Raw genomic sequence first — 13,350 nt, forward strand, 5'->3', positions numbered from 1 at the left:
CAAAGTGCGGTCCATTAAAAGATGATATTATTAAAGAAATTAAACAGAAGTTATGAACCAACCCAAAGTCCTGTATTCAAATATCCTCGAAGAAATACGAACTTTGAAACTTAGAAGTGAGACTTGTCAGAGCAGATGTTTCGTGTCAGACTGACTTTCCAGGTGATAAACAGTTGTCGGCTGCCTGCAACACGAATTCAGCTGCATTGGGTGGACCACAACAGTCTATCTGGTTCGGAAACTCCAGATTTCACCACTGAAGACGTTGAAAATGACATGTCAACTACAACTACGGTTGATAAGAAGCCAATTCCGTTATTAAGGAAAGATGATTACAACAATCGCAAGACATCTACTTGCCAAGAACAACTCAAACTTCAAATAAATTCCGAAGTAACTCATCCAAAACAAGGGACAAATCGTACAAGTTAGGCCTAGACCAAAATCCGAGGTGAATCCAACAATAGGTGAGAAATAAGCCATCAAGTTTTGAAGTCGTATTTTTATTCTATTCTATCACGCTTTATCTTTAAACGCTTTTCAGAAAGAAAATCACTGCTTATCATCATAAAAATTAAGGAAAGTTTTGTTCTTTTGTTTGCTTCATTTACGATTAAACTGAACGATGCTTCTCTAAAGATACATCAATTTTAAACAGGAACTACAGTAATAAATGAAGGGAACCTCAGTCATAATGAAGTAAACTTAATCATTTTAATACAAGTTTAATATCTAAACTTGAGATACCGTTACATCTGAAAGGACTAGATTAACTTTCTAAAAAATCTAAAGGTGACATTTATATAATAAACACACTATATGTCATTCTTTTAACCGAACGACGATATCACTGGTATCCAGATATGTGATACATTATTCATTTTATCTATATGCAGTTAATACAGTCGATAAAAGAGAAAGTCTTGCAAACGCTCTACAGTTTCATATTGAGGACATTGTTGATGGGCTAGCTTTTAATGAGAGCGATCTTCTTGACTGCCTTGTAAGGGAACGGTATCTGACAGAGGACGAATACACATTGATTAAAAAAATGAGTGACAGGAAAGACCAAATTAGAGCTCTTGTAAGCACCATCAAAGGACGTGATCTACAAGTTTTGGAAGGATTCGTGAAACACATCAAACAACGTATTCCAGCAGTCGCTGAAAAGTTTGAAATGCAATATGGGTAACGGTGCGAATGGAAATACTTGCGGCCTTTGTAAAATTAAAGACACAGTTCAATGTTAAACATGTGGTTGATAGTTTGTGGTCGATACAAGTTATAGATGATGGCATTTACAATCAAATAATTTCTTCTGTTGCAACTGTAGGAGCACAAGTACATTATGGGTGGACATATTTAATTCTCTGAACAGTCTTAATCCCGAAAATGCTAAATTGGCTCACGCAAAATTGTTGAAGGCAGTCTCAGAAGATCACATGCTTATGCATTTAGAAAAAGATATAAAAGAACTGCTGATCAAGAATCATGGAAAGCTGATTTGCTCGTGTGAACCGAGATTCAATTTACCTAACACAGATTCAGTTATGCTTCCGACGTCAGGCCGATCTGTTTTACATAATTCTAGTTCCACAAATTTAGCAAAAATGGGAGATCAAATGGTTCTGCACCTGGTTGCACAAAATCTAACATCTCCGAAGAACCAGCATACAGGTAAACATATTTCAATCGTTATAATTAGATATATTGTCATGTACAAACGCTTACTGACACAAGTAAAAGCGTCTTCTCCTCCGAAAAAGAACGCGCAGTGCATGTGCCGGAAGGACACGTCTTTATTTCATTTGGGTGAAAATATTGGATCGATTCCCTTTTAACAGATTGTTTTTCTTCTTTTTTTCAGACAGCACCTTCAGCCATTTTTCAAGAGGACATGATAGAAAAGGCAGTGATAATTCCTTAAAGCCCCGCCTCTTCCGAAAAGACCATCGTTTGCAAGAATTCTGCAACGGATGATCTTACAACGAAAATGCCTTTCAATGCTCTCGAGCCTTCAAGTTTAAAAGATGTTTCAGTCCCCTCCCTTCCCCAATTTTCATTACCTGATCGGTCGTCACTGAACACGTTTTTCAAACATTCAACCAAATCAAAAACATCGAAAGAGCACAATACTGCATCACAGACATTGCTAGGTCCCCCGACAAAAAGATAAGAAAACCATGGAAACGCATGATGAAACTCCTTCAGCGAGCGGAATTCCACCTCTGCCTGTTAAGAAAACAAAATACTCAGCCTGGAAAAGAGCCGATGAACATGGCCCATCTTATGTGTGACATATTGCAAGACAAATTAATTACAACATGACGAAAATACATGTTTACTACTAGATTGTGACCTATATTCAGTGTTAATTTTGAAACATAACATCATATGACAAACGTTTTACCAAACTTTGAGTAATGGCAAGCAGATTTAATGACAGTTCATTCCGGGAAAATTATTGTAATTTGTGTCTTTGATGGTATCTTAAATATAACGACTTTGGAGAAGTTACAAAACAGCTTGCACATGGAAAAAATACTCTCTTGAAAGTCAGTCATTGAAATCGTTAAGATATTGGAATTGTTATACTAACCAAAGCGCTTAAAGCACTGATGATGACTACATCCTGCTAAAATATTTGTAAAATAATGGAAAGAAAGTGATCAAGTAAACCTAGTTTTTTTATCCAAATAATACGGTTTTCGAACATCGCTTAGATTCCAAAAACTACAAACATACTACCCAGGTTTCGTGTAGATTAGATAGAATTACGGCTTTTACAGTGGGCAAAAGGGTTTTCATGAATGGCCAAGTTTGTAAACTAAGATGACCCAGTTTCTAACTTAGTTTGAACATATTTAAATTCCACTAAATGTCATTGTAATATAAAAAATGTTTTAAACATCTGAATAGATAGGATTAAAATGAAAAACAGTGTCTTATAGATTCTTCTTCCATGTTTTTATGAAGTATATCGAGGGTTCAACGCAATAAGGGCGTATCTACATATAAAACTAAAATGTAGATACGCCGTATTTGCGTTGAACCCTCGATATGTCATTTAAATTAGGTTGAATGGGGTCTATATTTGTATCAACCCTGACATATATTTAAAAATAAATTTCGCTGAAGAGGAGGAGCAGAATACATTTTTTGAAACAGTTAATTTTTAAAACGTGCAAAATCGTTGGTCAAAATGTACAGTGATGCCAATTCTTTACACAGGCTTGTCACAAATAGACAGTATGTGATTGCTCGTGCATATAAGAGCACCGTTTTGCACGAGGTTCGTTTATATAACTCCAACATGCTCATGTACCTTTGTCGTATTAAGTTGTTGTTCTGATTACTGGTATTACATAGATTTATTCGAATATACCATATCATGTTTCAGACTATGTTTTAAACCGTTTTTTTTTTTTTCTAGAACAGCGTTATTTTAATTGTGACATGAATTTAAAACTCCATTCGACTGTGTGCATCACTGATACAATACAGTTTGTTTTGGTAGCATGGAAAATTTGAAAATACACTGAAGTGTTGGTATTATTCTATTCAATAATTTGTCACAATGGGGATTAAAATAATGCAAAAACATTATGAATGTCTTTCTTTAATACAAGTGTGATTTTGTTACTGATAACAAACTTGAATAAGGGATAGATTAAATGAACTAGGTCTATCAAAGGCATTGTTAAAAAGAAGATATTTTGCCAAACCATCCGTTTTCAAAAAGGGTATAACTAACTGTTTAAACAGATTGTATCGTGTCTTTCAGATAACAAAAATGTTAAGATTTCATATGAAACAAGGAAGAAATATTACAGAAATTAAACGAAACCGTGGAATGCAACCCGACATACGATATAACGTTTTGAATAAATTGCGTGACTAACCATGTTTTTAAAGAGAATGCGTTATGTTGATTTAATGCCTTTAATTTTTGGACTAGATATAATCAACATTAGAACAGTATAATAAAATATAGTATAATCGTACTGTCGTAAATTAATGAATGGCTAGCCCTTATCAACAATGTATTTAAATTTTACACAAAAAACATATACAACCTGTTACGAAATTGATTTTTGTTTGTTTGTTTGGGTTTAACGCCGTTTTTCAACAGTATTTCAGTCATGTAACGGGGGCAGTTAACCTAACCAGTGTTCCTGGATTCTGTACCAGTACAAACCTGTTCTCTGCAAGTAATGCCAACTTCCCCACATGAATTATCAGAGTGTTACGAAATTGGGCTCAGTACTGGGAAACAACGACAGAAGTCAGAAACACTGGCAGCCAGAAAGGTATTTCGGTTAACTGTGTAGATTCAATTAATGCTGTAATAAACATATAATTACAAATCGTCGGAGCTGGAAAAGGAAAAAATGATCCGTGCCGGCTGAAACGTTTGAACAGGTGAATATAACTACTAATATAGGAACTTTTTGACTTTGCAAGTGAAAAGGTGATAATGTGTGATAAGGGTATATAAACGCCTTGTCGTTATATAGGCGGCTGTTGGAGAGGATTGGCTGGATTGTTTGATACTTAAAATATTATAATATACTAGTAATAAAGTTAAAATACAGTGTGTATCAGAGATATTTAGAGAAATACACCTGTTCTTTAAAAACTGTCGATTATGGGTTTGATTTTTGTGATAATTTACATTGATATAAGGTTTACCAAAAATATTTTTAAAAATTAGAAGTTTATTTTTGTCTTTGCGGTTTTATGGTGTGTATGAAATAATTTTGCTTTATTTGCATAATTTGATTTTAAATATCCATCAAAAGCGTCAACTTTTCCTATAGATATAATACACAACAAAGTCTCAAGGACAACCGATGATCATGTTTACTTAAAACGAATTTATCTATAATCTAGCTACCACAGTATATATGCTTGAAGATTTTATAAACTGTGTTAAACGACCACTTCAAATGCATCTATTTTTTTTATAAAGCCTGGTAAACTCTGTATTTATGACTGTGAAATTTAACAACCATCTGATCATTTGGCTATTTTGTAAGATGTAAGTCATTTTCTGATGTAAGGACATAGGCACGGGCAATATGCGTAACCACCTTGCCATTTCCTGTTTCTAAATCATCATGTTTTAAAAGTTTTTTTACAATTAGGACTGCCGTTACGTTTAGTCCCAAAACGCTTATATCTTACGCACTGGCGAGGAATCTTCTGAATTCTTTTTTTTGTTCAAGGAATCTTTTTCTTAAAAACAGATCCGCAAATTCCAGCTGCTGCCAAATATTTGGCATTGGGTTTTTAAAAAGGAAAACGAGATAGTTTTCCAAAAACGTTCCGGCCCACTTTACTCGGGTTCATTTGCTTTTGCAGAAGTCGAATGGTGTTTAACATTCAAAAGAAGGTTTTTGATATCCGGCCGAAGGCTATCATAGCTAGCCGTTTGTTAAGGATACACTAAGCAGTGTGGGAGTGGTTGCTTTAACATTGTTTTCTTCTATATTTCCAAAGAAAAAGCAGGCATGAAGCATATCAAAATGAAGGCGAAAAGTTACGCTATACCACGGTACTATCTTTGATAAGATTTTATATATCAATATTCTGTAAGGATAACAAAATACGTAAAGTTCTACTGTTATCTTCAAACAGATTCAACTCTCTCATACACTTTTATAGACTTGCCATTTAAATGCAATTTCCTTTACAAATAAAGAAACGGAAACATTTCAAACACTTCACCGAGTTGTGAGTTGTGAATTTCTGTTCAGACAAAAAGACGAAAATGTCTTGTATAACTTTGTTCTTAGGGTCTTCGCTCAGTAAAAGCTAAATTTCCTTTATTTTTGTGCCAGCGAATCAGACTACTCCATTCTTCAATCCTATATATTAATAGGCCGACAGTTTGAACATTTTAAACCTTATCTACAAATAATTAGACTTTTTGATCATGACAGTCAGTGGAAATCCGTTATTTTTACTTTGTAAAAATCACCTTTTAAAATTTTCCCGGGTCCCCTTAAAGGGGGCGAGAAAAACCATGCCCTTTAAATTATGGTTGTTCTTTTCAGAAAGGTGTTATTTTAAAACAATGTCAAAGGGGTTTATTTTTAATCCTGAAATATTCCTAAAATTAAAGGTTTTTATTTTAAATTTTTAAAAATTCATTTGTGGCCTCTGACAGAGGAAAGTATGATGAATTTATATAAAAAATTAAAAAATTGTCAAAAAAAGTCCCGTTCACCCCCTTTTAAATTTGGGTTTTTCCCTTTAATCTTTATCATTTGGGAAACCCAAATTGTTTTTTTGGGGTTCAAAGCACGGGCCATTTTTTTTTCATCATCTAGGCTCCCTTTTTTAAAGTCCTATTCTTAAATAGTATGTATTTTTCTTTTCCAAACCCTCCAGCTAAGATTTTTTTGTCATCCCAATAATATGCTAGGGACCCAACCCGGTTTAAATTCATACCCCCCACTCGCCACGGGTTTTAAATTTAAAAATGATGAATTTTGACACCCCAACTCCCCAAAAAAGACAAACCTTTCCATTGCCCCTTTTTTACTTTTTCCATAGGCCAGTCAGCTCCCTGTAAAACATCCTTCCCCTTTTCCCCTCTAATGTAACCCTGGTTACGGATTTTTAAAAACGTTATTTTAAAAACGTATTTGTTTAAAGGGTGGGGACTTAAGACGAGAAAAAGTCCCTTTTTTAAAACAAGTTTTCTCCTTTTCACATCAGCAAAGATTTTTTCCCGCCCTTAACATCCCTTTCGGGTCAAAATTTTGAACTTTAAGTGAGGGCAAGGATGATCAGTTTTTTTTCTGAAACTGCAATCCCTGCACACTCACCCTAAACATTGATGTGAGGGGTCTTTACTTAGCGTCCCTGCCTTAGAAAAGTCAAAAACGGGTTTTTCTTTTCTTTGGGAAAGCGAACAGCCACTTGATTGTCTGCTACCTTGGTAACACCCCCAAAGTCTTGGGGATATGTTTTTCTCGGGAAACCACAATAACTTTTTAAAATTCTACTCCCTTTCACTTTCTTGTTTCCATTATCTACAAAATAGCATTGTGATGGGGATAACACGAAACAGCCCCACTTTTTTCCAGGAATGCCTTATTTTTTGCTTGTGCGGGGGAGCCCTTTGCCCCTTATTTTTTCTGGTGCTCATTTTCTCTGACCCTTTAACTAAAAACGCGGGCCCATCTGTTTATTTTTTTCCTCATGTTTCAATTTGAATGGGGGGTTTGGGTATTAAAAATTTAATTTTTTTTTTTGAGGTTTTTTTCTTTAGATCACCTCTTTTTTTTTCCAAAGATAATGTTTAGTTTTTTCCCGGGCTATAAAACAGTTCGCTTTTTTTGTCCTTTTCATTTTGGTTTGGGGCGGATTTAATGTTCTGAAAATCTGTTTTTTGCCATTATTTTGTGACTCAAGACGTTTTGAAGCTCATTGTTGATTAAATTTTCCCTTTAAATCTTTTCGTTTTTCCTCATATTTTCCCAAGCTGCAAAAAATTTGTTGAAAATCATTTCCTTTTGGGTTTTTTAAATTTTCTGTTTTCGCTCTGATGCACTTTTTTACTAAAATTTTGAATATTTGAAATTCAGCCGATTTTTGGGTCTATGTTGGCGCTGAATATGTCGTTTTATTTTTTGGAAAATTCTCTGACCTGCTAAAGGCTTTTAAAGGTCCCTTTGGGCTATGTCTGGAATTGATTTACGTTTGGGAACTTGTCGGATTGAGTGAATGCATAACTCCCACCAAAAGGGGTTGCATGACCCGCAGAAAAATCAACGGGTTCCCATCCCCATGGGGAACCAATTTTTTGCGGCACACCCCCTTTACGGAAAGGGGACTTTTGGTATTTGGGGGCTTTTTTGTTTTTTACGAGAAGAAAAGGGTTTTGAAATACTTTCATTTTTCTGGGTGGGGTATAGCATTGTTTCCAAGAATTCTGAACAGTCCGAGCAAACCCTTTGCCGCTTCTTTGTTTACCATCTTTCCCCACGGTTCCCCACAAAATATCCACTTTTTCATCGAAGTGTTTTTAACTGATGGGTTTCCAAATTTGTCAGCCATTTTGTCCCACCCCGTTTTTCTTTTCTAAAATCTTAAGGGTATATACATACTTATTAGGTGTCACCCCCCGGGTATAGAAAAAACTTCCGGGTCGTTGTACCCTAGAAAGAAAGTTCTTTGAAATTTTAAATTTCCCCAAATTTAACGCTATCCCTACTTTAAACATTTTAAATTCCAAATGTATTTTATTATACGTGTACATTTTTTTTTCTTTTTTGTGTCTTTAAACAGTTGTTTTATGTGTGTTTTTCGGATTACTTTTCTGTGGGGGAAAGGTTTAAAAAATAAAACCAAAACTGGTGGCCATAAACCAGTTGTCAGGGGGAAATTTTAAAAAACAGGGACTAATCCCTTTTATGTGTAGCAAAAAAGTTCATCTTGATGGTGGTTTTTTTTCGGGTGATATATTGAGGGAAGATTACTTTTTGAAATTTACAGAGCTGCCCAATGCTGCAATTTTTTTGTGAAATTCCCCAAACCCAAAATTCCCAAAAGTGTTTGTTTTACTAACACCCAAAAAAAGGGAGAAATTGTACCGGGCCGACCCCTATTTTGGGCAAATTCAGAAATTGGAATATCTCAAAAAAAAAGGGGGTTTCCCAAAAGTAAATAAAATTTTTCACACACTGTAGCTGAAAAGAACAAAATCAGTGGCAAAAAGGTTTTTTTCTAAGGTTTTGTAAAATTTTTAAATTTTTATTCAAATTTTAAAAATTTCAGTAGTTAAAATTTTCTTTGAAATTTGAGTAATATTTGGGTCTCCTCTTAAATTTTGTCAGTTTTTAAACTATGTGAAAAAGCCCCTGAACAAGCAAAAAAGTTTTTAAAAAGGGGTTTAAAAAAAAAAAGAAGACAAAATAGTTTTTCATTTTAAATTTTTAAAGAAAAAAATAAAAATTTTAAATTTTTTAAAATTTTTTAAAAAAAAAATTCTTTTTCGCTTTAGCGTCTTTTTTTCCAAAGAATTTTAAGTATATATATATGTAAAACATGTTACATAGTCCCGCAGAAAGACCATGGATGAACAGTTTTCGTATTTTGGGGAAGCGGGTACATTTTGGACCGGGGGGGTTTTAAATAAATGGGGTTTTTAAGTGGGTTTTTCGAAACGGGAGTCGGAGAGACTGATTTCTTGCCCGGGCCGGGGATCCAAACCCGGTCACGGTTTTTTTATTCCCTTTGTTTTTTAAAGCCGCCCAGCAGGCGCCCTAAATATATGATATAAGAAATTGCGTGAATGTTCGTTCCCTTGCGTAGGAACGCTAACTAATATTTACACAAAATAATTATTTTTTTTTTCCTTTCCCGTCAAATCCATGTGTCCCGGGCATTTTGGCATTGAAGGACTTTGCTTCCCCGGTTTCCCGGTGCATTTGTCGGCATTAAAAAATGTATAAAAAAGTTTTTCTTTACACTGCCCAAGGGACATTGGTTGTATTACACGGGGAATTTCCAGGGGGTTTGCTTCAGTTTGGAAAAATTGTTTTTGTTTTGTTGTTGTTTTTTGTATTATTTTATTTATTCTTTTTTTTTTTTTCAGTTTAAAACCCATATTCCGACTTTCGGGTTTCGCCCGCTTTTCAGGCCTTCGTAAAGTTTCTTTTCTGCCTTGAAGGGGAAAGCTTCTTTTCTGATTTTTTTTTCCGGGTTTTACAAGGGGAGGCCCTTTTTTACTAAAAAAATTTTAACGGGCGTTTTCCTTTGGGGGGGCCCGGGGTTTTTTTCCTTTAAATTATGAATTTGCCCCGGGTCCGACTGGAAACCAACTTGACGTATTTGTATTTCAGTTTTTGCTCGATTCATTCTACTTCATTCTTTAGTTAGGTTTTTTTCCCTGTTGGGACTTTTTTTTCATTTTTTCGGGTAGTTTTTTTTTTCATGCATTTATGTTTTTCAATTTTTTTTTAAATGTGCATTTCGATATTTTGGTTTTGTTGTGTTTAAAGGGGGTTGTCTGGAAATTTTTTTTATTTTAATATTCTTTTCACTTTTTTCAGTAATATATGTAAAAAATTTTTTATTCATTTGCATTTGTTTTAATGACAGATTTCCCTTTTAAAATTTTCCCTGAACCATTTTGGTTATCAGAAGATAAAAAAATTAAATAGATGGTCCCAAACTGGGGGATTTTTAAATGTCACTTTTTTCTATTGGTTTTTTTCCTGATCACTTAAAATATACACACACACCCCGTTGTTTCTCAAGAAAGACCGACCCCTTTCACAATCTTTTTGTCATTTCAGGGGGATAAATTTCCCAAATATGTCAGAAGGAAATTTAAATGGGTAAAACCAGTCAGCAGCTCCCCATAAAACCAAAACCAAACCCTATTAATCGAGGGGCCCAAAGCTGTGATTCCCAGGGGAACACCGAAAGAATGCGGTAGTTTTGGGGTAAGCAAATTTCCCTGTTCCCCCGGTGCATTGCCCTCGGGTCCTAATGTTTTTTAGTAAAGCTGTACCCAAAAAAAATGTCAGAAAAACTGCTTGACAGTTTCGGGGGTACCCTGAGCGTTTTGGGCCTCCGGGTTGGAGTTCTTGCCCTTTCCGGGCACTTGCCTGCTTCCAAATGGCGGGGGTCGGTTTTTACTTTGGCGTTAAAGGGTTTTTTCGGCTTAGCCAAAAAATTTAATTCATTTAAAGAAAAGATTTGGGGATGTTTGATCTTTTTTTATTCCCAAAATTTGGGTTAAATACAATCCATTTTGGCCCTTTGTTTGTGGGTTTTGGCTTAAATCATTAAAATTTTTCAATTTTTCTGCAATTGTAGGGGGTTTTAATTAGGCTTTTTTTACAAAAAATTTGGGCATTTTTTTAAAAGAAAATACTCATTTTGAAAATTTTTCATTTTTCAAAAAAAAAAATAAGCTTAAAGTTACAAAAAACATACTAAAAACCCTTAAATTAGTGATATCACAGTTGTTTTCATAAAAATTCTGTTTGGGAAATTTTCAAAAGGGAAAGGGCCCAAATTTTGAAATGTCCCCTTTTTTTTTCCCCAAAATTTCCCGGGTTTTCCCCCGACCAATTTCCGCAAAGTAGGTGAATGTTTGAAATGTTTTTTGGGGAAAAAAATTGTTCTTTCCCAATGACAATTTTTGGGTGAAAATTTTTTTTCCCAAAAAACCCAAAGTTACAAGATTTTAGGGAAAAAAAATTTGGCTAATTAAAAATTTGAAACCCTTAACTATATGGAAAATCTTCAGAAAGTGGAATATCTCGGGAAACCCCTAGGGTTTACATCATGAAACTTCACACATGTAGCGGGATAAAAATTTACAAACCCGGGGGCCCTAAAAGGATTTTTTTAAAAGGTTTTTGTGAAATTTTAATTTTATTAAAATTTTTAAAAATTCTTATTTGAATTTTTCTTTGAAATTTGAGGAATGTTGTCTCCTCTTGATTTGTCAGTTTTCTACTATGTGAAAAGCCCTTTAAACAAGCGGGAATTTTTTAAAAAGGCTATAAAAAAAGAAGACACATAGTTTTTCTTTTTAAATTTTAAGAAAAATAAAAAAATTTAAAATTTCTTAAATTTTAAAAAAAAAATTTTTATTTCGCATAGCGTCTTTTTTTCCAAAGGGAATTTATAAGTATATTAGTGAACATGTTACATATGCCCATTAAACCAAAGGGGGAAAATGAACAGGGGTGGTATGTGGGGGAAAGCTGTACATTTTGGCCCGGATGGGTTTAAAAAATGAGGTTATAGTGGGTTTTTCGTAAAAATGGGAGAGACTGATTGCTTGTCGGGCCTGGATTTTCGAACCGGTCAGGGTTGTTTTTACACTGATGTTAAAGCCTTAAACAGGCTTCATATATGATATAAAAAAAAATTGGTGAATGTTCTTTTCCCTTGCGAAATGAGAGGGAAATAACTTATTCACGAAAAAAATTTTTTTTCTCATTTTCACCCAAAACCCAAATGCGCAAAACCCGGAAATTTTGGCATTGAAGGACTTTTGTTTTAACCGGGGTCCCGTGCTTTGGGGCGGCTTTTTTTAAAAGTAAAAAACAAGTTTTCTTTACACTGACGGACATTGGTTGTTTACACAAAAAATTTAATGGGGTTGCTTTCAGTGTGCTAAAATAGTTGTTGTTTTTGGGTTTTTTTGTTTTATTTTTTATTTATTCTTTTTGTTTTTTCATTTTAGACTATTCCGAGCTTTCAGCTTCACCCGCATCAGGCCGTCGTCAGATACATTTTTGCCTTAAAATGGGAATGCTTCTATTCTGATTTGTTTTTTCAGGTTTACCCCGCAGGTCTGTGTTACTAAAAAAAAATTATTTTAACGGGGCTGATTTTCCTGGGTCGGCCCTCGTGCATTTTCCTTAAAGGTTTTTGGGGCCCCTGGTACCGACTGGAAACCAATTGAGGGGTTTTTGTATTTCATTTTTGCTCGTTCATTTACTTTTCCTTTTTAGTTTTAATTTTTCCTGTTGGGACTTTTTTCTTTTGTTTTTCTGTATTTTTGTTTTTTCCCATAGCATTTATGTGTTTCAATTTTTTTTTAAATGTGCATTTCAGATACTTTGTTGTCGGGTGCTAAAAGAGGTTGTCGGGTAATTTTTATTTTAAATTTTTTAAACTGTTTAGCAAAACATTTTTGTAGAAAATTATTCATTTTGGCAGGGGTTTTAATGACAGACTTCCGGGAAAAGTTCCGGGAACCCCAGTTGATTCAAATGAAAAAGAAATGAAAATTTTGGTACCAATCTGTGAATTTTGTCATTTTTTTTTCTATAGGTTTTCCCCTGATCACAATTAGAACTATACCCACACTCACTTTTTCCCTAAAGGGAAAGACCGAAAACCGGTTCAAAAAATCTTTCTTTTGTCATTTCCCAGGCGATAAATTTCCCATATTTTCCCCGGGAAGGGGAAAATTTAAAATCGTAAACCAGTCAGCACTCCCCTTAAACCAGCCAACTTTTAAAGTCGAGCGGGCAAAGCTGTGTTCCCCGGGGTGTAACACCGCAAAATGAGGGCCCTATTTTTTTCGGTAACGTTTTTTCCCCCTTTCCCACCGGTGCATTCCCCTTTGGTCCCTAATTTTTTAAAAGCCCAGAACTGTACCTAAAATTTTCATTTAACTGTTTTGACAGTTTGGGGGGGTCCCCTGAGCTGTTTTTGGTCCATTTGGGAGTTCTTGACCTTCCCCCCTTTGGCCCCTGCTTCCAAATGGCGGGGGGTGGGCTTTACTTTTGGCGTTTCAGGCATTTTTGGGCTTAGCCGAAGAAAAAATTTCATTTTAAAGATGGGGACTGTGATGTATTGATC

The 13,350-nt window shown here is 34.8% G+C and overlaps 1 protein-coding gene across 1 annotated transcript; it reads left to right on the top strand.

The window, feature by feature from the left end:
* Window positions 1-412: 412 nt before the first annotated feature.
* LOC128553619 (uncharacterized) lies at window positions 413-1,591 on the top strand (the record flags this gene model as incomplete). Its single annotated transcript, XM_053534792.1, has 2 exons — window positions 413-467; window positions 897-1,591. Coding segments are annotated over 2 exons (351 nt in total), but the record flags the coding sequence as incomplete, so codon positions are not given.
* Window positions 1,592-13,350: the final 11,759 nt, after the last annotated feature.

This window comes from Mercenaria mercenaria, unplaced genomic scaffold, assembly GCF_021730395.1.
Source record: "Mercenaria mercenaria strain notata unplaced genomic scaffold, MADL_Memer_1 contig_4132, whole genome shotgun sequence".
Taxonomy (NCBI): domain Eukaryota; kingdom Metazoa; phylum Mollusca; class Bivalvia; order Venerida; family Veneridae; genus Mercenaria; species Mercenaria mercenaria.